The sequence below is a fragment of the Megachile rotundata genome, chromosome 7, assembly GCF_050947335.1.
Source record: "Megachile rotundata isolate GNS110a chromosome 7, iyMegRotu1, whole genome shotgun sequence".
Taxonomy (NCBI): domain Eukaryota; kingdom Metazoa; phylum Arthropoda; class Insecta; order Hymenoptera; family Megachilidae; genus Megachile; species Megachile rotundata.
In genome coordinates, this window is record NC_134989.1 from 7,457,890 (window position 1) to 7,485,529 (window position 27,640).

Sequence of the window (27,640 nt, forward strand, 5' to 3'; positions counted from 1 at the left end):
GTAATTGAAGGAGATATGGTTTCCACATAAAAATCTGATACTTCCCGAGGCTTTCCCTATTAACGAAAGACCACTTCTCACACGTGTACTGTGTAAAATATATTTTCAACATAGTAACACTTTCATGAATTTCGTAAAAATAACACTATAGTGATAACAAGGTTATTACCGTGAAATGATTTGTTACTCTCCATAATTATACTTTGCGATATTTAAGGTTAAAACTTCTTTGATTTATAACACCGATATTGCAATATACTGGGTGTCCCTTTTAAATCGAACAACTAAATTTTCATGGATAATAAAAGTAGAGAAATTAATTCTTGAGAGGTTTTGGTACAACTAAAAAATGTAGCAAATCAATCATTTTTACAAAAATAGAGCAATGTTATAATCAGCTTTTATTATAAAATTGTACTATGATTGTTAATTTCATAAAAATACAGATAATTTCACTGATTTATCTTCAGTAACTGATCATGAAATTGTGTAACACACATGACTTATTTTTAAAAATCGAAAAATGAATCTATCCTATTATACCTATTGTACCTGTATCCCAAAAATCTGCAGAATAAAATACAGTCATAAATATCAGGTCCATGTCCACCTGCTATCAAACAATATCATCGTTAAATCATTTCCCAATCTCGCCAGCCATTCGTTACCCTGCAACATTTTCAATTTAATCTGAGCAACTTTCGAGTCGACGATACAACCCCTCTAATTTCTCTCTAATTTAATCGCTTCATTAAAATTCCCGTTCCCGAGCATCCAGCTGAAAGTAGTCATCGAATCGCGATCAAAGCCGGCCGATTCGATTCTAAAAATCGAGCAAGCAAAAAACGAGATGAACCGGGTAGAGAAAGAAATGGAAACCAGATCCATCGGTGCCCATTCAGAAAGTTTCCTATTCCAGTGGTATCGGAGTCCGGTGACGGAGCCTCCTCTGGAAGGAGTAAAAGGGCCCAGCGGCCAGGAAAATAGGATGATTGAAGCTGTGGTGGGAGTCTACGGGAGCTCCAACAGGGACGACCTTGCTGCCCGATGTACATGTGTGTATTTATGTGGTGTGTATGCTGACACACGAACGAGGTCTCGAGGCAGGACGATGTGGGCCCGTCGACTGTCCCCATAGTATTCCGCAGAGGAGGCCCTGCGCAAGAACACCGGCCAGACTTGGCCGCCAGTGTCTTATTACACACGTTGCGGCACTTAATGCACGCGTGCGATTTAAACGCACCGGTTTTCACGGTACGACGCACGTTTTTCCCGCGATGGCTGACACGAAGGACGTTCGTCGACATCCGTCGACGGACAAGTGGATCGCCACATTCTTGCTTCGACGGTGATGAACGTTTGACGACTCGAATCGCCAGGCGTCGAATGAAACTCCAGATAAATGGATGAATTATTTAACGTGATTATTCTCCGATTAGGGAGCCAAATTCTCGCAGTGATTTTGACTCGGTGATCACACGATCATGGAGTTATTAAGATTTAATAGCGTGTGTTCGATGAACATACAGTGTGTTGCGAAGAGTTGGACTGTTCTAGGCAGAATATCCGTAGAGAAGACAATTAACGCATGCTTAATGAAAGGTTTGGATGAGCTCGATTTATGGTGCTGCGAATTAAGTGTGTGACTTGATCGACGAGGTATTCCTTTATTCGGTTAAGTGATGAAATGTGTTATTATGTGAAGTGCGTTGTGCAGTTGACATTTGGGATTGTTCTGCCGGACTCCACGCCTGACGAGATTTCTTGATAAGTGGGTAATTGAACCTTGTTGATTGACGGTTAATGAAGTAATTAGGTCTGTTTAATTAGGCGAGACAAAAACGTGGTGCTATTCTACGTAAATGAGTACCAGAAGCGTGCGATGTTCCAAAATTGCAAAATTCGATCGCTAGCATCCGAAAGTGTAAATTATCGACTGCATCACTGAAGATTAAACGCGAGAGTAGCAGGTTTTTAATTTAAAATTTTGTTTGAAACAAAACAATCTTTGCAATAGAAAATTCTTGAATAAGTAACATTATGTAGCTAACAATATTTAATAATCTAACAAATTAAATCGTTGATTTTAAAATGTCATTGACATTTAATTATCATTGACTAGATTTAAAATAGCAGCAATTGTTCCTAATTTAAAGCTCAAAATAACAGCAGAATAAGAGGAGAATTAAGTGAGTGATACAGGTGAATGGTAAATGTGACAAATAACTGAAACTTGAGTGCAATGCATTGAACAAAATTACACATCTCCAAGGTAGCTAAACACGTTTACTTAGATTTCTCTACAGACAAGCTCCTGAAATGTCACGTTACATGCATCGTAATTTGCTAGGAAAATGTTTGCTCAATGGGATCTGTGTACATAATTGACATATGACGCAGCTTCATCTCAAGTTTACGCTTTCGTGCATGGAAAGGGGAAACAAATGCAACAGGGCTAGGTAATAATAACGTCACAACGTTTTAAGTTAATATAAAAACGATACATGCAGTAATAGATAATTACTATATTTTAATGGATTAAACCAAAGGTGTCATATTTTATAGTAACGTAGATGCTGTTAATTAACCATAATTGTAGGGATTTAGGGATGTGGGAATTTTTGGAAAATAAGGGGTTGGAGATCCAAGATTGAAGCTAGGGATTCGGGAGTATAGGGATTTGGACATTTTAGGATTTGGGAATTTGGAGATTTAAGGGTTTGGGGATTTGGGGATTTAGGGATTTAGAGATTTGAGGGTTTGGGGATTTGGGGATTTGAGGATTTGGGAATTAGGGGATTTGGGGATTTGGGGATTTGGAGATTTGGGTATTTGAGGGTTTGGGGACTTGGGGATTTGAGGGTTTGAGGATTTGGGGATTTGAGGGTTTGAGGATTTGGGGATTTGGGAATTTGAGGGTTTGGGGATTTGGGGATTTGAGAATTTGAGGGTTTGGGGATTTGGGGATTTGGGAATTTGAGGGTTTGGGGATTTGGGGATTTGGGGATTTGAGGATTTGGAGATTTAAGGATTTGAGGATTTGAGGGTTTGGGAATTTGGAGATTTGTGGGTTTGGGCATTTGGAGATTTGAGGGTTTGGGGATTTGGGGATTTGAGAATTTGAGGGTTTGGGGATTTGGGGATTTGAGAATTTGAGGGTTTGGGGATTTAGAGATTTGAGGATTTGAGGATTTGGGGATTTAAGAGTCTGGGGATTTGGGGATTTGGGATTTGGAGATTTGGGGATTTAGGAATTTGAGGATTTCGGAATTAGGGGATATAGGGATTCGGAGATATAGGAATTTGGGGATATAGGGATTTGGGAATGTCGAAATTTCAGAATATAGGAATTCGAGGATTTGTATTAAATTGGGGACATAGAAATTGGGGAATGTGGCGATTCAGAAATGTAGAAACCTGAGAATATGAAAATTCGAAACTATATGGATTCAGTAATATAATAATTCGGAAATACAAAAATTCTAAAATATATGAATCTACACAAGAAATGTAGGAATTTGTGAATCTCTGCAAATGAACAAATCTAAGGATATCAATAACGATGTAGATATAATAGAAATTTACAAATATGCAAATGTAAATATATAAAAATCTAGCAATATCCATTGCACTTTCAATCTAGGAAAGTAAATATCTATAATTGTATTGGATCAATTAAACAGAAATAATCAGTTTGAGAAAACGTTAATTTTGTTTTGATCTTTGAACATGTGATCGCTAAAGGTCGTTGAAGCATACCATCGGAATTAATTAATAACACGTCCGCTTGAAGGCTAATTTTATCAACGACGATGATTTTAAGCTTTATTAATTAATATATGTCTCCCCGAAGACAGGGTAATATCGAACGATTGAAAACTCGTTGCTGAAGTATGCTAACGATAATTAATGATATATCGAGAAGAAATTTTGATGCGGGTTATATCGGCTCCCGCCTGATTTCGGCGAAATAATTGAAATTACGTCACCGTAAGAAATTTGAAATACGATTGGGTAGCTGTTATTAATACCACGCGAGATTGTGTTCAAACCGAACTCCGCAGGTAATTAAAGCGCATGCTGTAATCCAATAAAACCTGTACAACGCACATACATAATTAGATGAATGATAATTAATTAAACCAGGCCCAAGTGTGCATGATTGAACGAGTGTCGATTAATTAAAACGGATCCGATGAATATTTGCGTGCCAAAGATTTACCTTCCGCATTAAAAATCATCGCCCACGTGATCGCGGAATATATTCTCGCGGAAATCGCCGATCATGTACGATAATTATCGCTATCCTGTTCACAATCGTTTTATTTACCCATAATTCTAATTAAGTGTCAATTATAAGTTTCCACATAAACAGTAAGCTGTTTAAGAGTGTGCATTTCAACTGATGTAGACGTTTAATGTACTCATTCCTTATATGTTAGCAATCATTTTTATGAAATGAAATTCAGTAAAAGAAGGGCGATAAAATGGTTTATTAACAACAATCCTGAAACATTAATATTAATCGTTTTTAAATTACTGTTTCATAGATTTTGTTCTTAGTAAAATGTTTGGTAGAATACTCGTTTAATAAATGTTCATTAATATTTGATGCAATTTATCAAGTTTTTTATTAACAACAATCTTGAAACGTTAAAGCTAATTGTCTTTAAATTGGTGTTTCATAAATTTTGTCCTTAGCAAAATGTTTGGTAAAATGTTTATTTAATAAATGTTCATTAATGTTTGATACAATTGATCATGTTATTTATTAACAAAAATCTTGAAACGTTAAAATTAATCGTCTTTAAATTATTCTTTTATAAATTTTGTCCTTAGTAAAATATTTGGTAAAATATTCGTTCAATAAATGTTCATTAATATTTGATGCAATTGATCAAGTTTTTTATTAACAAAAATCTTGAAACGTTAAAATTAATTGTCTTTAAATTAATGTTTCATAGATTTTGTCCTTAATAAAATAATTGATAAAATACTTGTTGTTTAATAAATGTTCATTAATATTTAATACAATTATATATTTAAACAAAACAACGTATGTAACGCATACATGTATTTCTAAAATTGCCAAGTTATAAAACAAAAGTAGTACAAGTTAATATTACCGTTTATTTAAAATAAAAGACAGAAATGGATCTACATAAAAATAAAACAAAACAGAGGTATCAGCTTTCAGCTCGTTAATCAAACAAATGTCCTAATAATATCGCAAAAGATTGTTCTATAGTTAGTATTGTTAAAAGTATTCTACAATTTTCTTGTAAATTATCAACCCAGAAAAATGACCAATAACAAACACAAAAAATTGATTATTTTTAAAAATGATAAATACCAACATTCTCAGTAACCAATAACTTACAAAAGTCTTCGTTACTAAGTATATTTCAAAATCGTGTAGTTACAAAGCTAAAACATAGTAATATAGTTAGAAAGCTAAAACACAGTACGTCTGAACTTTTCATTGTCGCCAAGTTTCATTGAAATCGTACACCACCGATCGTTGATAGCAAAGATCGAGTGTCACGACAATATCGATGTATATCGCGAATCAGTTGCACAATGTATCGGGGCCAGCTTAAATGCTGTTCACGTTTTACACAACGTTCCGGCCATCCTGCGTCGAGATTCTTCGTCACGACTCCCAGGACGGCCAACACGAAAATGTCAACGGTTGCAACGTGACCGAGTTCGGTAAACGCGAAGTACTGGTAGGCCATGTTTCGAGTGTGCAATTTCACCTGTGTTAATTATGTGGGAATTTACGAATCCAGGGATTCGGAAAATCGAGGATCTAGGAATGTACGAATAATTTCGGAGTCTTTGCAGGGATGTGGGAACCGGAGGATGTGGGATGTGAGGACATAGTGATTCGGGGATGTAGGAACTAGGGAATCTAGTGATAGGTTGTGATAGTGGTATAAGTATATAGGAATCTAGGGATTGGAAGATATGGGAGTTTGCGAGAGTTTATTTTTAGGAAGTTTGGAATGTGGAGATTTGAGGATTTAGGGATTTGAGAGAGTGGGTATATGGGTATGCAAGGATGTATGAACTCGGAACTGTAGTATGGATGTAGAGATTTGGGGATATGAGAATTCGAAGATGTAGGAACCTTGAAATCTAGGAATTCGAGGGTGTGGGTACGGATATGTAGCAAGTTTGAGATACAGGGACTGGGGAATATAATGACCTGGAGATGTAGAGATCTACGGACCTAAGAATTTAGGAACATAGAGATTCAGGGATATGGGGATTCGGAAATATAGAAATCGAGATATATAATGATCGGGGGATGTAGAGATTATGTAAATGTAGAAATCTACGAACCTAGGAATTTGGAAACATAGGGATTCAGGGACGTAGAGATTCGGAAATAGAAATATGTAGAAATCGAAAGATATAGTGATCGGGGGATGTAGAGATGAAATGTAGAGATCTATGGACTTAGGAATTTGAAAACATAGGAGTTCAGAGATACAGAGACTCAGAAATATAGGGATCTGGGGAATCTAGGAATTTGAAGATACAGTAACTCAAAGATGTAGTAGTGGAGAAATATAATTATTTGCAGGTGTGTTCGACATTCTAAGGTCTCAACATTCTATTACATTCTCAGTATACAATTTAGAAATGTCAATATTCCGAAGATATTTTTAGACATTCTTGTATTTGATAATAGAGAAATTTTGAGCTATACAATTGATTTGGAAATACAAATATAAGATTTGTATAAGAATTATTTAAGAAATCATCTAAAGAATAATCTAAAAATTCGAGGATATAAAGATTGTAGTAGCTTGATTGCAGTGATACAGAAATGCAATTTCATCAGTAATAACGTAACAAACTCACCGACCCGTAATCTTGAAGAAACACTCGAGCTTTCCGCTGAATTACAACATCCACCACGAATAATTTGAATCTGGACCGTGTCGGTTTACTTTCAGACGTGATTCATTTACTGCTTCAATGCCGACATTGTTGTCCTTCAACCTTTTTTCACAAAGTTGTTTAACCCTTATCCGGTCAAGGTGAACTTAATGGACTCACGCCTAGTCCTTTGGAAATTCAAAATTCCTTCTGTGTAATTTCTCTCAAAATTCAAGTATCAATTGTATGGATTTAAAAGTGTTTAACATTTTTCGAAAAGGACACTGATTACGATTTCTTATTAAAAATAGTAGGACTCATATTAAACAGGATGAACAAAATAAATATTTATGTAGTTTTATGTGTGTACACATTAGAAATTTTTCACACTTTTTTTACTTATGTATTATTTCATTTCATTCAAATTTTTTTATTGTATATTTCAACTAGCTCACTAAACATGATCAGCAAATTTGGTAATTCACTCATATGATCTATCTAATTTCATTCATCAATTACATATGGGTATCATATGGGTACCATATCACCAGTGTGTAATTTTTCATACATGTCATCCATATGCGATCTAATTTCACGCATCACCCATATAGAACCTAATTTAAAAAATATTTTAATACGTCACATTATGTGACTTAACCTATACAATAGTGTAAGGTTTCCTTTAAGGCAAATATTTGCTTTTGGTTACACATAAACATACATACATCAAGTAAAATTATAAAATGCATATGTTATGTGAAAATTAAAAAATACATATGCTAAGTAAGAATCATAAAATACATATACTAAGTAGAAATTATAAAATACATATATCGAGTAAAATTATAAAATACATATGTTAAGTGAAAATTATAAAATACATATGCTAAGTAAAAATCATAAAATTCATATACTAAGTAGAAATTATAAAATACATATATCAAGTAAAATTATAAAATACATATGTTAAGTGAAAATTATAAAATACATATGCTAAGTAAAAATCATAAAATACATATACTAAGTAGAAATTATAAAAAGCATACATTAAGTAAAATCATAAAATACATATATTAAGTACAATTATAGAATACATTAACTACTAGTAATCAATAATTACATTCATAAACCTAGCATACCAAAATATGCACTAATTAACAAATTAATAATATTATAAAAAATACGATTTCCCTCACCATTATTTTTCTCAGATTTCGAAAAGAATTCAAGCTTCCTTTTTTAAAATACAACCCAAAATATTCCATAGTATAAATTTAATCCTTGCCACGAAATCCACCCACGTTCAGTTACTGTATATGCAAATTTCGCCCTATATTAATATACTTTCGATCTGAAAATAGTTCTCTACTATTAATAAAGATTTCCAATCTATCTTACATAACTAAACCATCGCTTAATGCGTTAATATTCTTTCGATCTAAAAATAGTACTCTACTATTAATAAAGATTTCCAATCTATCTTACACAACCAAAGTAACGCTGAATGCGTTATTAACGCAGATTAATCGATAGCAAAATATTTGATATGTAAAATATCAGGAACGGTTATGTTGCAGTTGCTTCGGGCTGAATGCTACTTGGCTGTACGTTCAAGTCCACTTGCAAAACGCTTCAACGCGAAACTAGTTTTCGTGATCAGCAGGATTAATGACACGAAAGTGATCGCGTAGGTCGGCTGTGGCGTCGAGCGCAGCACTTTGGGTTCACGGTTTAGACGAAAATGACAGTGATTAGTGATCGACGGTGCATACCTTCGTATCCCGGTATGGAGGTCTTATTATTTCGCAAAATCGAACGAATCGTTGTGCAAAAGTGACCGGTGAAAGTGACCCGTCCGCCGGCTCGATCTACGGTTCGTTGATTTTATCGCGACGCCACGGGAAAGGAGAAACAGCATCTGTCTCCTCGTAAATTGCTCTTCGTTAAATCAATCGGTGCCTTTCTAATTTTTTTTAACGATATCCTTCGGTGATTAGTGTGAAGTTACATCCAAACACGGCCGAAGGTACGCGTGTGCGGTGAATATTTATTACCCGCGTTTAATGAGAATTTACTTTGGCGCATTATGTAAACCTGTTGCTTGTATGGCCATGCCGCGGTAAATGGACGGTGAAAATTTTCGAAAATACGCTCTGTGATGCTAGACCAAGTTTTAACGCGTTAAGTGATTCGAGATAACTTAGAGAACGTTCGCAACGATGGAACACCGGAAATGGAACGATTATTATCGTAGCTTGCACTCTCAGCAGAAGATAGATCGTTGGCGAACAAGGCGGCGAATAATTAACGAAATACGCAATTAAGGAAACGAATTAAAATAACATCGGGTGAAAAGGAAGAGGACGGGGATATAACCATCAAAATGCCAGAGGCCGTTCTAAAAATATTCAACGGTGTACAGGTAGGTTCCCATGTGTTTTTGTTTTGAGAAAAGATTAAGATCAGGAGTGTTTTTGGGAAATTGTTTTTAAAGAAATTGGCATAAAATTCGTAATGTTTACTTTTAATGGAGGCTCGTGTTTTATGATTTGTTTGAAGAATTGTGTAATCGAAAAGGGAGATTGGAAAATTTGTTTGAAGAATTATTGGGGAAATTAGCAGAGTGCTGTTGAGGGTGCGTTAGGAATATGAGTTATGGTTATTGAGGCTGATTTATGGTTGTCGAATATTGCGTCTTTTGGTTACCTGGATTGCTTGTTAAAGTTATACGAGTTTCAGATTTGAGGATTTGGGGTTTGAGGAGTTGAGGATCTGAGAATTTGGGGATTTGAGAGTTCGGGGATTTCAGAATTTGGGGATTTGAAAGTTTGGGGATTGGAGAATTTAGGGATTTGAGGAGTTGATGATTTGAGAATTTGGAGATATGAAAAATTAAGAATTTCAGAATTTGGGGATTTGAGAATTTGGAAATTTGAGAATTTTGAAATTTGAGGATTTTGGAATTTGAGAATTTTGGAATTTGAGAATTTTGGAATTTGAGGATTTTGGAATTTGAGAATTTTGGAATTTGAGAATTTTGGATTTTGAGAATTTGGAATTTGAGAGTTTTGGAATTTGAGAGTTTTGGAATTTGAGAATTTTGGAATTTGAGAGTTTTGGAATTTGAGAGTTTTGGAATTTGAGAATTTTGGAATTTGAGAGTTTTGGAATTTGAGAATTTTGGAATTTGAGAAGTTTGGAATTTGAAAGTTTTGGAATTTGAAGATTTTGAAATTTGAGACTTTTGGAATTTGAGAAGTTTGGAATTTGAAAGTTTTGGAATTTGAAGATTTTGAAATTTGAGACTTTTGGAATTTGGAAATTTGAGAATTTGAAGATTTGAGAATTTAGAAATGAAAGAATTTTCAGATTTCCAGAATTTGGAAATTTCTAATTAAGCTGCCAAAGTCTTTATACCTTCCAAAATACTAAAAGCCCGCATTAATTTTTTTACTAATCTTTAGTTTCCCACCTTGAGTATAACAATTTAAAAAATGTATACATATAGCATACAATCAGCTTCAAGAATATTCTACATATATTCCTATAAAAATGATATTTGCATACCGACTAAGTCATAATAGTGCAAAATGCATTTGTTCTTCAAGTAATATATTTATAACTTTGTATCAATTTCACAGAACATCTTTTAAAGTAGTTGGATGTCATTTAACACAAAAATGGTGCATGCCATATACGCTATTAGATTAATAGAAGTGCAGTCTGACATAATGAAGTATAATAACGTCATGTGCCCTAAAAGAAACAAAAAGCATTCATACATACCTTGCGAGCTGCGATATATATCATGAAGGTGTCATAACTCATATATTGCTCTCTATATCTCATATACAGTCACTCATGAAAGTCTTCGTACAGTCTGTAGTTATCTCTATATACTCAACGTGTAGTAACATATTCATTTAATGGCGTATGAAGTACATGCGCGGTGAGTCATAAAACTGGTATATTAAAGGAAAGTCTATTTAGGTATTAATTATACGGTCTATTCAGGTGTACAGACACACGGTTTTTCATTTTTGTATATTATCAAAATTTTGTCTGATATAATTTTTGTCAAACTTTTTGTTCAAATTATCACATGTGTTATTTTTACCTTTTGCATTGTAAAGACGACTCACATTCATCATTTGACATAAAGTAACTTGAAATAGACATTTTTTAACAAAATGTATTGTGCGTTTAATGTGTAAACAGTGAAACAGACTATAAATAATAGAAAAATTAATAATAGTATTTCGATACTAATAATAGAAAAATAATAATTTGCAAAGAATTTATAAAGTTTGTCAACCAAAAAGTTTTACAGTCGCCATCTCCCACCACAAAAAATACCTTCAAGTGTAAAGAATTAAAAACACGTCTTTGTCATTAAATCGTGACTTTCTGTTACTTCACTGTAGTTTTCTGTTTCAAGATTGTTCTTATCGTCTACATTTTACAATTCACTATGATCAATTATACCACTGAAAAATTTTTCATCACATTTCTCAAAGTCATTCGTTTCGCTAAAAGTTATATGAAACACATTTCTCATTTCTGACATTATGGGGCAGTGTGTTATAAGCAAGGTTCACCAAAACTCCAAACAAACATTCTGTTATAACTGATACTAATTGCTGTTACATGAACAAGAAACGTGAAATATAATATTTAAGCTGGTAGTCTTACATGTGAATGACGAGTTAGACTCATTATTTGGTACTTATGCAAAATGAGTGTCATGAAGTGTGTCAAATGTGAAATGTATCCAAGAGGTTAATATGGATATGTGGATAACAATGTAATGTTATAATATATTTTTGAGTATGTGGATAAAATTGTAGCTTTATAATATATTTCTGAATGTGTGGACAACAGTGTAACCTTATGACATGTTTTCGAGTATGTGGATAATATTGTAGCTTTATAATATATTTATGAGTATGTGGATAACACTTTAACCTTATAACATGTTTTTGAGTATGTGGATAACATTATAACTTCACAATATATTTCTGAATGTGTGGATAACAGTGTAACCTTATGACATGTTTTCGAGTATGTGGATAATATTGTAGCTTTATAATATATTTACGAGTATGTGGATAACACTTTAACCTTATAACATGTTTTTGAGTATGTGGATAACATTATAACTTCACAATATATTTCTGAATGTGTGGATAACAGTGTAACCTTATGACATGTTTTCGAGTATGTGGATAATATTGTAGCTTTATAATATATTTACGAGTATGTGGATAACACTTTAACCTTATAACATGTTTTTGAGTATGTGGATAACATTATAACTTCACAATATATTTCTGAATATGTGGATAACATTATAGCTTTATAATATATTTCTGAATATGTGGATGACATTATAGGTTTATAATATACTTCTGAATATGTAGACAACATTGCAACTTCATAAGATATTGTCATATGTGGATAACATTGTAACTTCACAATATATCTTCATATGTGAATAACATTGCTACCTTACAACATACATTTAAATACAAGAATAAAATAGTACCTGCATACATTCTTCAATACATCAATAAAATTGTAACGTTACAATATACCTTTGTACACACATATAACATTATACAAAGCTATAATTTATTTTTAATGAATAACTGTACACATGTGATTGAACGTATATCACTCCGACTTGCTCTGAGTACAGTAAGAATTCCATATGCACTTGGCAAGAGAATTCTCACATCTAACTGTTTTCTAATGAGTAATCCTATGTGCAATTCTCATAATCAGAGAGTAGTTAATCTTCATTAATAATTAAGTTTCAAGCTTCCATTCATTGCATCATACATGGGAATCTTTGCAGCATTAAACAGCTTCCGTATTGCTTATAAATGGTCTTTAGCCCTTATTAGGATGATGTGTCTAGTCGATCTTTGATACAATAATAATTCAGAAATTAATACTCAATATTTGCAAATAACTATTTAAGTATTGTTTCAAATTCGTATATTCTCCTATCACCATTTATTAATCAAATTCCCTAATTCGCTGTTTGCTAATTTGCAAATGGAACTCATTCTCATCTTTAAAATTCGTATTTAACAATTGTACGTTACTGTACGTTTCGTATCTTGCTTTCTATCATCTTTCATTGCCCCTCGTAACACACGTAGTGAAGTACTATGACAAATTACTTAATGAAAAGGAGCAGTCACGCAAGAACTATCAACTAATACACTTGCGATAGGAATTCACTAGGTCTGATTCGAATTACGCGAGAGAGAATACTGAGCAAGTAATTCACTTTAAATTATAGAGTACGTGATCGTCAAAACGTGTGTGTATTTTTGTGCTTTACGTGATTGCAGGAAAGAAAACAGCGATGGCTGCAAAATTTTGTAAATATACTGCGCTCGCTATTAAGTGGATTTATGTTCAGAGTTTCATGTTTTGATCTCCTCTTTCGTTTTTAAATTTTTATCTCTAAAATTACGATGTTATGTTTTGAATTATGTATCTGTTGTGAAACAAGTTTGAAGCAGGTTCAAAACAAGTTTTCAACGTATTTTAATTTAGGTATTCAAAAGTCTCCCTTGCTATATTTATATTTTATGTTTAAACCTATGAAACTTTTGTTTCATGGTGTTTTATATTTGAGGTATGAAATTATTGCTAATTTTATTGTAGTTTGTTTAATTACAAAACCTTGCTATTTTTATACCATACGATGATAACTAACACCACTTAGTAATTAAACTTTAAAAAAGTCCAGACTTATAGAATTATATTTTCACATTAAAATTGGATATTAAATGTTGCTGTCTTATGGTTTTCATTTTACTTTGCTTCCCGAGAATGCAAGCTATTGTCATTCTATTGAAGAGAATAGAGAAAAATAAGTAAAGAACAAAATGCATTCTTCAGGAGCCTGTCAATCGATTTAGTGAGCCTACCTAGTAGACTTGTGCCTTAGGGTACGTTTCCACGTGATATTAAACCTCATGGCTTCCGCTGTCATGACGCGGATATTTTTTCGAACGTTTTCTGACAATTTAATGTCACGTTCTTACGTTATACCGACTGTCGGGAAATTCTATTTTTTGCGATTAATCCACCCTTTGTAACTTGCTCTATCATTTATGGTGTCTGTAAAATATAGAAACGTAATCCAGGATGAAAGAATATGGACAGATGTTTCTTAAAAGAATTTTAAGATTTGACCATACACCTAATTTTTTAAGATTGAGTCGTACATGGAATTTGCAAAATAAAAACAGTACATCGAATTTGTAAAATAAAACAACAGTCAGCACCTTAAACATAATAGATTAAGTCAGTAATAGATTAAAAAATTGAAGTAATTAAAAGTAGTAAAAGTCTATTATACATATATTCACAAAATTATACAAAAATGTTTCTTATAGAATTTTAATTCTTTTTTTTTGTGTTTTCAATGAATAGTTTTTCAAACGTCAATTTACGTAAATCAGCTTTAAGAAATCACATAAATCATACAAATATTCACTACAATGAATATTTTTCAAGATAAACAATTAAATACTTATAATATTTAATAATCTGTCGACATACTAAGTAGATAATAATCTTAGCGTAAATAATTGAAGTAACTGAGAAGTTACGAAAAATTAGGTTATGAATGCACCGAATATCCCTCTGCTGGCGAGTGCAAGTACCATCACAAACGTATTTATTCCAATTGATGTTCGTAAGAAGATAAACGTTATTTATTGCCGTTCTGAGAAGTATCAAGAATTTCAAGAAGTTATAGCTACACAATGGAATGACCTAATCATTCAATAATTCCAATTGTGTAGTTAATTGAGTATTGTTTGTCATAATAAGACTGCTTGCCCTAATTCATCATGATTGTACTTCGTCTAATTCTCCGTGGAATTCCTTCATTTCATTGCTGGAATAATTGCTATCTTACATTGCACTCTGTGGTATGAAATTAGAAATTTAATTGTGTTATCATTCCATCTTAAATTATTAGCTTAGTCATTTCATCATAAATTACAAAGGGCATAGAATTAATTAATAGTTGAATTTTATTTCTTTAACTAATGTCTCAGTTTATTTTTTCAACAGTTGCCCACATTTCAGAAAATCTAATTAGATTACATTAATTTACATTAATGTAAAAAATGTAAACATGGACATTTAATAACGTTTATTGAAAAATAGATTTTAACTTTTAGAATTTGTAAAAAATTCACAAACAAGTATTCCATAAAGCAAAATATCTGTCATTTTTTTCAAAATTTCCCGTATGACACAACAGAAGATACAAAGCTTGAATTATGAATTTTGCCCTCCACCCTTCAAGTGGGGGTACTTTGATACTTGACAAAAATGATTTTCTTTGAACAACATATTAAGTGATATGCTCATCGATTAATTTAATCTAAAGACACTTTTCAACCCGCTCAACCATCCATACTCTTTAATCATTTTTCGTTTAATCATAAATCATTATAAATTTAATCATTGTTATCTGCAATTAAATCTTGATACACAAACCTCATACTTTTGTCGGATAGTGTAGATGCAAAGCAACTGGTGTATTTTCCCAGTGCGAAATTTATGAAGTATTTACGATGGTGCAATAATCATAATCGTTACTCGTTGCTGGCAGCTCGACAAGGCCCAAGGTAAAGATCGTACTGCACTAAACTTACATTCCGCAATCAATGGCGATCCATTGATCAGCATTGAATTTATCGCAGCTGGATCGCCATTAACGTGATCGATTGAACACGTGTGTGTGAAAAGGTGATATAATTTCGAAAGGGCAATTGCTGTTACCACTAGTCACAATAATTCTGCAACGGAAATAAGTGCTAATAAATACGTTGAGTTATGAAGCGTACATTCTGCATTATCGTGTACAAACGTACGAATACAGTATTTATTCGCCACAAATCTAGATAAGTATTTTAACATGTACTTTGAAATTCGAGAAATATTAGTAACACGGAAGATAGTGTAAAGGGGTAATAACTCAATTACAAAGCTTGTGCAGTTGTTAATACTAGTGTTCAGTACTAAAAATTGTAAACATGCGAAGATAAAATACGATAACTTGAAAAGAAAATTTAGGACCGGAATTAGGTATCAGGAAAAGGTAGTAGAGATTTAATTTAACACACATATATGCATATTTGATGATTATTTTTAAATTGAAAGTTATGTAGAAGTTATGTCTTCACAAAGTGTTGGAAGTCCAATTTTATTTTTTTTGTGTTGAAAATTTATCAGATTTAAAAATTACAAAACTTTCAAATGCATAATTTACCAAGACTACAATCCCCAAAATTACAAAACTACAAAATTACAAAGTTCCTAAACTCCATCCAAGAAATTCCATCTACCTAAATTTCCTATGTCTCATAATCTTCGCCACCTGATACGTGAAAACCTAATAACATCCGAGGTAAATATACGATTCCAATAACTTCATTCGACATAATGCGCTATTACATAACTCAGTATCACATTATCAACCGAATTCGATAAATTCCTTAAATTAAATGTCCGATCTAAAAGTACCGTTTGGCGCATGTATGCAAGATCGCGAAAAATGGCTCTCGTAAATAAGGCAACCAATTCTAGCAAATCCTGTAATAACCAGGGCAATTACAGGTACGTTTAACAAGGTAGATTTATCACTGTTATTATCGCATAGTTTTCCATCAGCGGCGTAAATGTTTGCTATTTCTGCCGACAACTTTTACGATTACAGGCGAATTTTCGTTCGCATGATCGATCGACCATGTTTCTATGGGAAACGTGTTATGAACGATAAAACGGATCAATTGAGCCGTCAGGTTGATCGTGAAATTAAAACTTAATTTGCTGGAGGTATAGCGTAAACTATGACGTTTGACGTAATGGGGCTACATGTTGATAAATGTCAGGCTTCTTATCTATTAAATCATTTGGAAATAATTTTATGTTTGATTTGCAACATGATATCATTCAAATTATGTTGCATCATTAAGTTAAGAAACTTGCAAAAATTCCGGTATTGTATGTTATTTTTAAGATGCAGTTTGAGCGTAAATGAAATGAGATTAAATTGAGGTTAGGTTTGTGAAACTCGTAAAATGGCGGACCTGCAATTTCTCATTTTAAATTACTTTTTTCGAACACTTTTAACAATCAGCAAAGTTTACTATTTTTAAACACTACTCCTAATTAATCTTACTTATTACTCATTGATTTTTAAAGTATCTAAACATGATCAATTAACATAATCAGTTGATTGACATCACTGTGAGATTTAATAGTAATTTCTAATTTTGTGCAATTTTACCAGTGTAACAATACTTGTGATCATTAAAATTATAGTTAAATGTCGATATGATAAAAAATCAATATACCAATAGAAAATATATTGTACGATCCCTCAACTTTAAACTTCTGAGCTCAAATTTTGAAAGCGTTATTTTATCATATACCAACCTTATGTAGTACTATACATACATACGCATATATGGCTTTATAACTTCACAGAGAGTGAAAGGGAAGAAAAAATTTTCGTCGAGCCCTAATGCATACACACATACAACCTTGTACAGTATGTATCTATTTACACGAAAAGCAGCCGTTATTATTATTATTCGCGTTTGAAATTTCCGATATTGCAGTGAATCTGTAACATGGAGAGAGGTATAATATTTCTGGAAAATCCCTGTGATTCCGAGAGGAGATCCTTCCGAAGAGAAGTTCGATGAAATAATAATGAGAATCATCCGGAGGGATTAAAGCGGGGATTATTTTGTGGCATGAGTATTTGAATCGAAATACCGCTCGGAGAAAAGATTTCCAGATATGGAAATCATGATTGAAACACAAATTACATGTGCTACATGCGTCGCAATTAAATCCTGCAGAGCGTGTTCCTGTTTTCTCGATGCGGATCTTCGATACGTTTGATATTTTTAATAATCTCGTTGCAGATACATATTGGAACGTTATTGATCCGCCGGTGGATACATTTTACGGCGAGTTCTTTTTTTAGGCTCGAAGATTTACAGATATCACGAGTAATACTTAACTTTGACAGAAGTTAAGCTTGTATCGAAGAAGTGATCAATTAAATTTACATAGTATGTACTTTGTCTTTCGTTACTTTCGTGATGGTCGCTTTTATGTCGACATCATTATTTGTCACAATGTGTATTTGGATGCATCGATATCTCCATAATTTACGTTTTGGCGTGTCATGATGTTAGCAATTTGTTGTAAAATAAGATTATCAAAAATTATTTGTCTGACACAGTAATTTATGTATTTATTACAGTCATTATATTTCTGTATAACAATTAATACAATTCTGTATACAAATTAATACAATGTCAGTTTGAGGGTGATATTAATTTTATTTTTATTACTTTGCATATTAACTTTTATTCAGTTATTTTGCACATTAAAAATATTATATTTGAAGGAATATAAAAATTAAAAAATTTAAGAATTGAAATATTGTAATTATTTGAAACTTTATAAATTTTATAAACTGACAAAATGCATTCATTTATCAAAGCTACAGTCATTCCCTCCACAAAATGAATTCAATTTTAATTTAATTATAACTGACCATCAACAAGATGAATTCTCATATTTACATGTCTCAAAATTAAACAACCAAAAGTGCATAATTTAATGAATTTTAATTAGCAGTAAAATAATTTGCATAAAAAGTACACATATCAAATATAAAATATGATCAACTCTGTTTCTATCAAGCGACACTTCCTTTCAATAAGTTTAACGAGTCCATAAATTTCATGCAAATTGAAAGCTGTTAACTGTTAAGTTTTCATTTCGTGTTGACTGGGTCTTAATCTTGCACGAAGCGTAATTAGCATGCTTCTAACTGACAATTATATAAAAACATAATAATCGTACGACAGACTATTAATTGCACAAACCCGTTATTTATTGCGTCTTTGGAATTCACCCCCCGGTCGCTTTTATTTATTGTCGTTATAAGAAGGACCGCTATTTTTATCGACCATATAATCATCCGACGACGTGTTTAACCAGAAAAGAGGGACGCCCTCTCGGAAGAAACGTGAAACCTTTCTGGTATTCTACCCTCATGTTTTGTCACTAATTTCGTTGAACCTCTTATGTAAGTAATGCGGGCAAATATTCGATATAATTTGGTGAAATATTTTTTATGGAACATCGAAACTACAATGATTCATATAATGTTAAGGTTAAGGTGTTAAGGTTGAGGTGGAATATGAAACAAAGTGTTGCGTTTAAGAAGAACTTTATTGGAATGAAAAAAAGAAAAGAAGCACGAAGTTTCCTTTTTCTTAACGTAAGAAGTTAGTCGCTAAAAGAATGTAACTTAAATAAATAAATGGACAGAAGCTTGTCGTACATATAACATAGACTAACATGATGAATTATCTGCAATTCTAAACCTTCTCAACTTATGTTGTCTAATATTTTATGCACTGAGACTCATTTCTGATAAGAGACATTTTTTGGAATTTTTTGACAGTTCTGAAATTCTCAAGTATGAAAGTCTAAAACTGCTAAAGTTGCAAACTTTTGAAGGTCAAGAATTTTGTAGTTTGAAAATTTTAAGGGGTTAAAGTACCAAACAGCAATCATATTTTTGGACATTCTGAAGGTTGATAGTCTCAATGTGTACAAATTCTAATATCTCTAAGTCTTAAATCCCTACAGAACTGATGTTCTAAAGTTTGAATGCTTTGCAAAACTAAAATTCCAAGATCTGAAAATTTCAAAGTTTCAAAATTCCAAAATTTGAATGTCTCAAAGTGCTGAAGCCCTAAAATTTCAAAAGCTACAATATTCTGAGATTCTAAAGCTTGAAAGTGTCAAAGTGCTAAAACCCTAAAACTCTAAAGTCCCAACGCTTTTTTCAAAGTTTCAGAATTAAAAAATTTGATCATCTCTAAAGTCCCAAAACCCCAAAATTCCAATTCTCCAATATTCTTAAATTCTGAAGATTGAAAGTGTCAAAGTGCTATAGTCCCAAAACTCCAATATTCTTAAATTCTAAAATTTGCAAGAGTTAGAGTGCTATAGCTCCAAAACTCCAAAGTTCCAAAATTAAAAAATTAGAACATCTCAAAGAACTAGTCTCAAAACCCCAAATTTCAAAACTCCAATATTCCTAAATTCTAAAATTTGCAAGAGTCAAAGTGTTAATGTCCCAAAACTCCAAAGTCCCAAAATAAAAAAATTTGAACACCTCAAAATACTAAAGTCCCAAAACCCCAAACTTCCAAAGCTCCAATATTCTCAAATTCTAAAGCTTGAAAGCATCAGAGTGCTACAGTTCCAAAACTCCAAAGTCCCAAAGCTTCAAAGTTCCAAAATTAAAAAATTTGAATATCTCACAGTACTGAAGTCCCAAAATCCCAAAATTCAAAAACTCCAAAATCCTGAAATTCTAAAACTTGCAAGAGACAGAGTGCTAAAGTCCCAAAACTCCAAAGTCCCAAAATTAAAAAATTTGAACACCTCAAAGTACTAACGTCTTAAAACCTCAAAATCCCAAAACTCCAATATTCTTAACTTCTAAAATTCTCAAAGTACCAAAGTATCAAACTTCCATAACCTCAAAATCCCAAAGTTTGATTATCTCAAAATCCCTAACCCCAGTTCCAAAATTCCCAAAATACAAAAATGTCAAAGTACAAAAAAATCTAACATCTGTCATCTTCAATGAACATTTCACCAATTATTTCGTTCATCTTTATTTTGTTCCCGTTGATTTCAGTATTCGGGCTTTCGTAAAGTCGAAAGTGTTCCGTGACTCAAAAGAGGTTAAGAACCACTGACCTACATTAATAATACAAAGGTGTTTGTCTAGTTTATTCACACACCGAAGGCAGATAAAAGTAGCACGTGGACTAAAGTCAAATTCCGCAGTGAGCTGGCGTCGAACGAGCATAGTCGAATGTCGCAGCGTAAAGGTTAAAATATACACGAGACGAGACAAAACTGGTGTCAGCAGCGGTTCATAATGTATTATGAAAACGTAGAGAACGAAAGGAGAAAACATACACCGTATAATATAAATTATTTGAATGGCTACTAAGAATGAATGTAAACACTGTGGTGTAAAAATGTAAACATTTTTATTTACACCTTGTGTCATTTCGTTTCTTTACGTACACGATTGTTTCTGGAAGTTGATTATAATTGTGTACATCAATATTTATTTAATGGTAGTTTTAATAGTTATTTCGTAATAATTTCAATGTTCGTCTGACAAGTTTTAGATGAAAATAATTTGAACATTTATCGAATACAAGTTTAAAAATTTACCTCAAATTTTAACATCTGATAACAATTTTATCTGAAAATAATAGCTGAGGGTAATTTTAACATTTGTCTGGTATCAGTTTTAGCACTTATCTGGAAATAATTTATCATGTATGTGATATCACGTTTAACATTTACCTGAAAATAATTTTAGCACCCATCTGATACAGGTTTATTTATTTACCTGAGAATAATTTTAACATCCAGCCAATACAAATTTTAACATCTACCTGAAAATAATTTTAACATCCACCAGAGAATGATTTCAACATTCACCTAGAATTAATTTGCACATCTATTTAAAAATGATTTTAACATCAACCGAAAAGTAATTTCAATATTTGATCATAATTTTAACATTTATCTCATAACAATTTTCATATTCATCTGAAAATAATTTAAACACTCATCTGATAACAGTTTCGTCTGAAAATTTAACGTCTATCTGATACCAATATTTACGTCTACCTGTAAATAATTTTAACATCCACCTAAAAATAATTTCAGCATCCACCTATAAATAATATTACCGCTCGATAACAATTGTAACATTCACTTAACATCAAAAATACAAAAACGATTAACGGGAAATAAATATTTAAAGAAATACGAAAGTGTTTATTTAAGACTAGAAGAGAAGATATCCGTTGTTGTCATAAAGAAAGCAATCATCTCGGTCAAGAAACGAAACGTCTCCAAGTTCGCTTAGCAAAGACACAGATGATCGCAAGCCAAATCGAGGATGGGAAGGAAATGGTAGATTTACGAAGGGAGATCGGTTCACTGATGCGAAAAAGGGAAATTAAATTTTTGTTATAGGTTGGACACTGGTTCCCTTTTATTGTTCTTCACCCCATAACCTTGTCGTTTTATAGTCTTTGCTCTAACGGTAGGGTGCTTCTTATATTGTTGTACCTTTTTTATAGCGTATTATATCGTCGTATAAATACAATAATTATCTTTTACTTCTTTGTATGTAAGTACACAATTACTATTACTGAAAACGTTATTACGGAAACGTTATTCTTGGATCAATAAAGTTACAATTGCAATTATTAATACAGTCTTTTCATTTTAATGTCATTTCTTACAAATTGAACTTTTGTGTCTGTGATGGTTTTTGATACTTTTAGAACAAACACTTTTTAGTAACAAATTTTATTATATTTATAGTAAACAGGTTTTAGTGATAAATTTTATAACATTTTAAGCAAAACACTTTTTAGTGAAAATTTGTATAAAATTCGGAATGGGAAGAGGAATAACATGTCATTATACTAGGCTGCCATTTTGGAAAATATTGTACTTGAAAATCACTCAAAAAATCTGTAAGACAATTTATTCTTATAAAAATTATAATTTCAACAACTCTCTAATTAAATTACCTACTAGTGAATGTTACAAAGTAATATTTAAAAATACCTATGCTAGCATTGCTATTCTGTGATTAACCTCAAAGTCTTATAAAATTATCTTATAAAGCTATTTCTTCATATATTGAGCTCACATTTGAACATTTAGAAATTTGCAAACTTATTAATTTACAAGTCTTGTTCTTTAAATTTATAATCTTATAAGCCTTCAAGTTTAAGATACAGAAACTTGAAAATCAAAAATTTTGAGGTTAGGAAGACTTCCCGTTTGAAAAATTGACCATTTAAAGCCTTGTTTTTCAAACTTATAACCTTGCTTATAACTGAAATAATAACTTAATTACTGAATCTTCCAAATTAAAATGACCCGTTTCATACAATAATGATTAAAGAGATTTCGCTCCAGTAAAGCTATTTATATGGTGTTACTCTATCTGTTTACCCCGTAGTTTGAGCCCGTTAGAGGTACATAATCGAAATATGTACACCGTTCTCGAAACTCGGTAATTAGATCATCTTACAGAGTCAACTATTTCGCTGAAACATTGTAGTTCCCAGCGAATTCGTGACTTCGCAGAGAACAATTGACCCTCGTGTATCGGCATGGAGAAACTGGTCCAACAATTTGGACATCCATTGACTGCCTCTGCACAGAGAATCGAGTGCCGTATAATTTTGCGACCCGCCTTGGCCCTCAAGCTTCGTGTCACGGTAGTTCTGCTGCACGTCCCATTCCACTTTTCCATGGAGTGCAACTGCTTGAAACTATGTGTCGGTATAGTGCAGCGGAGAATTGAACTCCGCTAGCGCTCCGACAATTTTATAGAAAATTGTGACGAAAGTTTTGTACGGGATGTGTTCAATAGGTGCGAGGGAGATATTTAACACTTTCTGTCTTTATGATTTTACGAAGTATATGATTGTTGTAGTTATTTAGAATGTGATATGAGGGATGTTATAGTTGGAGATTGTAGTAGTTATGTAGTAGTGTGTTTGGAGGTTTGGAGGTATGGTACTTTGAGAAGTTTTCGAGATTGATGTTTTGAGATCTTGAGATTTTTAGCTATTGAGATTTTGGTATTTTAGAAGGTTGGGACTAGGATATTTTGGGGGTTCGAAATTTGGGTATTTATGAATTGTTGAGGGTTTGATATTTTGGGGGTTCGAGATTTTGGTGTTTATGAATTGTTGAGGGTTTGATACTTTGGGACCTTTAGAATTTAGTATTTAGAGATCTTAGATGGTACTTTGGGATATTGAGACTTTGGTATTTTAGAAGGTTGAATCTTTGGTATTTTAGGTCTTTCAGATTTTGATATTTTAGAAGGTTCAAACATTGGTATTTTGGGGCTTTGAGAGTTTGGTATTTTAGAAGGTTGAATCTTTGGTATTTTGGGGCTTTGAGATTTTCGTATTTTAGAAGGTTGAAACTTTGGTATTTTGGGTCTTTCAGATTTTGGTATTCTAGAAGGTTGAAACTTTGGTATTTTGGGGCTTTGAAATTTCCGTATTTTAGAAGGTTGAAACTTTGATATTTTGGGGCTTTGAGATTTTGGTATTATAGAAGATTGAAACTATGGCATTTTAAGGCTTTAGGATTTTGGTAATTTAGAAGATTGAAACTATGGCATTTTAAGGCTTTAGGATTTTGGTAATTTAGAAGGTTAAAACTATGGCACATTAAGGCTTTAGGATTTTGGTATTTATGAATGTTGAGGGTTTAACATTTTAGGACCTTGAAAATTTGGTACGTAGAGATATTGAGGTGGTACTTTGGGACATTGAGACTTTGGTATGCTAGAAGGTTGAGACTTTAGTATTTTGTGGCTTTAAAATTTTGGTATTTTTAAATATACAGTTGATCATTTTGAGACCTTGAGAATTTGGTATTTTAGACCTTGAAAATTTGGTATTTAGAGATCTTGCAATATTGACATTGAATGCATGTGATATTCAGGTGATAGTTCATAAAAAATATCCAAATAAATTTGACAATTTAAAATAAGAAAATTATGAACAGAGCAAATGACCGCTTTGATACATTTAGTATTAATTTTCCAATGAATATAAGATAAGACATAACAGAAGTTTCTAATTACTTGTAAAACTAATACAATTTCATAGTTTCTCGAAGCATATATCAACACTACTGAATCAATATTCTTCGTGTTACAGTACATGGGTTCGTTTCCTGTGGCAATTCCCGACATTGCCAGCCGTGCTGAGTACGTGCGCTCCCAATTGGAGATCCTCAGAGTGAGTACCCTTTCAAACAATTTTGTTCTTCTCGAAAACGATCGGTTTAGAAGAAAAGCAAACGGTCAGCTGTCAAAGCGTCTGTCAATAAGACCTCTGCTTTGCATACACGTTATTCCTTCGACGTCGATGATGGATGATTCATAAGACAAATTATTCTGGCATGTTTGTTCGCGTGATAAGAATCAATAGTGTCTAGTGACAGTAAATGGATTTTTTGAGAGTCTATTTTTACTTTATGTAATTCAATTATTTGTGCTTGGTAAATTTTTTATGATTGTGTGTAAATTGGGGTTGAAGTTTTATTACGATGTAATTTAACATGTTGCCAGGGAAATTTTATGTGTGTGGTCAGACATGTTATGATATTATGTTATGATATAGGTTTTAAAGTATAGTAAGGTAATTCATTTATATGATTCATTCTTTAGCTTTGGTTAGATGATTAATTTTATTGCATTTGTAGATTTGGCATTTAGGAATTTTGAGGATATATTAATACTATTTATTTATTATAGTTTTTTAGATTTTTAGATTTTTGAGTTTTTAGATTTTTAGATTTTTAGATTTTTAGATTTCTAGATTATTAGATTTTTAAATTTTTAGATTTTCACACGTTTAGATTTCTAAATTTCTAAATTTCTAAATTTCTAAATTTCTAATGTTCTAAATTTCCACATTTTTCTACCCCCCTCCCCCAGTTCCAGGTTCCCAAAATTTTCTATCATTAAAAAATTGCTTAAATACCCAATCTTCTAAATTCCTAATTTACAAAATGTCCAAACCTCTAAATCCCTGAATTCCCAAATTCCTAAATTTGTAATCCCCCCCCAAGAAAAAATTATCAAACTTAAAAATTCACCAATTCCTAAATTTTCAACTTCCCAAAAATCTAAATCTACAAATTTCCCACATTCCAAACTCTCAAACTCCCAAAATACCAAATTTAAACATTTCAAATTTCTAAATTTCACACTCGAGAAAGATTTGTCCAACCAACCCTAAGTCAACGTGTTAAATATGTATCGATAATGCGAACAGATCACTCAGGATATTAGCTTAAAGTTCGAAGATCCATTTATGGATCTTTGTACTTTGTATTTATGGATACCACACGATGAAGTCTGGCAAATATTTAACTTTCATTCATATTAAGCGGTCCTTTAATCCGAGCATCGTGTGCACACGGTGCTTGGGTTGTCTTGTATAAGTACATCGTTTAAATTTACGTTTTAAATGTGACTTAAATCGATATTCAGAAATCTTTCATTACAGACAATACATTTTTATGGAAAACATTTAGCAAAACACAAGTTTCTCTATTTTAACTTCTGAATTATTTTCAATTTTAATTTCTTCTTTAAAAATTTTTGCGTATGAAATTAAATTATTAGAATGATACTATGAAAAATATGTTTATTGTGTTTATTTGTAAATAATACTACAATCGAAAGTCGTAAATTGCTATTATAAATAATATTACATTATAATATTTACTCTTTCTGAATGAATACTTGTAATTTGTTTGTACTAATACTTTATAAGAAGATACTAATGATTTCTCATATAAATTTTTTTTTATGAATTAGTTTAATTTGAAATCATTAATTTGTTCGAGTGACACTAATAACTGTAAGCAAAGTTCAAAATATAGAATTCTACAATATATTTAAAAATATATTTTGAAAACTTACAATATATTGAAAAATAACAAACAGGTTATTGTTCTATGTCTTTTTCGGTTTTTGAGCATTTTTAGATAAATTCAGATAATTAAAAAATTGTGTGTGTATTAAAGCGTTAGTTTTATTAAATCAACTCTATTTTTGACAATATTTTATAAAGATATTTATTAACATGTTCAGTATTTTTTAGTAGTATATTTATTTAGTAAAAGCTCCACCCTTATGAAGTTCACCTAACCTTACCAACACGTCATATAAACTCTTTCATGCACGCCATTTTCACTTACGAAATTACCACAAAACCTAAACCACAAAACTGAACAATTCAACAGCTAAAATAACAGCTAAAGTAACAAACTAAAATACCTTAAAATAAAAAAGTATCCAAAATGAAAACGTATCCAATAAAAATTGAACCTTTGCCTGAAGTCAGAAAAATGTGTGCCGTTGGAAGTTAAACTCCGCGAAGTTTGAAAATAATTATCCAAGCAAACTGCATGACACAATTAAGCCAAGATTTCTTCGACCAATTAGCCCGAACTTCTAAGGCCGATAATTGCTCAGTAAATAAAACAACAGATTTGCTTGGAATGAAGTTCGTTCGGGGGTTTATTATTGTAAACTGCGTTATTACCGTAAACGCAGTAATGACTGGCGAGCCCGAAGGGATCAGCAGAATTTCGGTGCGGAGTTTCATCAGAGTTGAATATTTGTCTGCGAGCATGAGAGAACTCGTGCCAGAGAGTTGGGTCCTGATCTTTTACGCGTGTGTGTACGCACGTGTCCGCTTGGTCGGGCGCGAGGCGTGTTCGTGCCGGTGAAACGGGAATTATGAAGCTGAATTTTATGAAGGCATTAAAGAATATCTCGTAGCACTTTTCGTCGTGGTGGTATTCCATTAGACCCTGATGGACAGATTTCCATGAATACACACCGCGGTTGCTTCCCGTGTTACCGCTTCTCCCTTTCATCCGAAAGGAAAGCTCAAGATATCAGCGCCGTCTATACACGCTTTCCAATGCAACCTATTCAACCTTTGTTTCACGGGACATTTCTATGTTACACTTCTATGACAGGGAACCGTGGGTAGAACTTTCTTGT

The 27,640-nt window shown here is 32.4% G+C and overlaps 1 protein-coding gene across 5 annotated transcripts in view; it reads left to right on the forward strand.

The window, feature by feature from the left end:
* LOC100880089 (EGFR adapter protein) overlaps nucleotides 1–27,640 on the forward strand; it is a 334,753-nt gene that overhangs the window by 18,626 nt on the left and 288,487 nt on the right. For 3 of the 5 annotated variants that reach the window (XM_076533985.1, XM_076533984.1, XM_076533986.1), the window contains one exon: nucleotides 24,774–24,854. The exons of 1 other annotated variant lie outside the window; for it this stretch is intronic. In XM_076533985.1, the coding sequence (XP_076390100.1) occupies nucleotides 24,774–24,854 (81 nt within the window). Of the gene's footprint in view, nucleotides 1–8,573; nucleotides 9,314–24,773; nucleotides 24,855–27,640 lie in introns of those variants that run through there. One more of the 5 variants, XM_076533987.1, reaches the window with a different exon arrangement.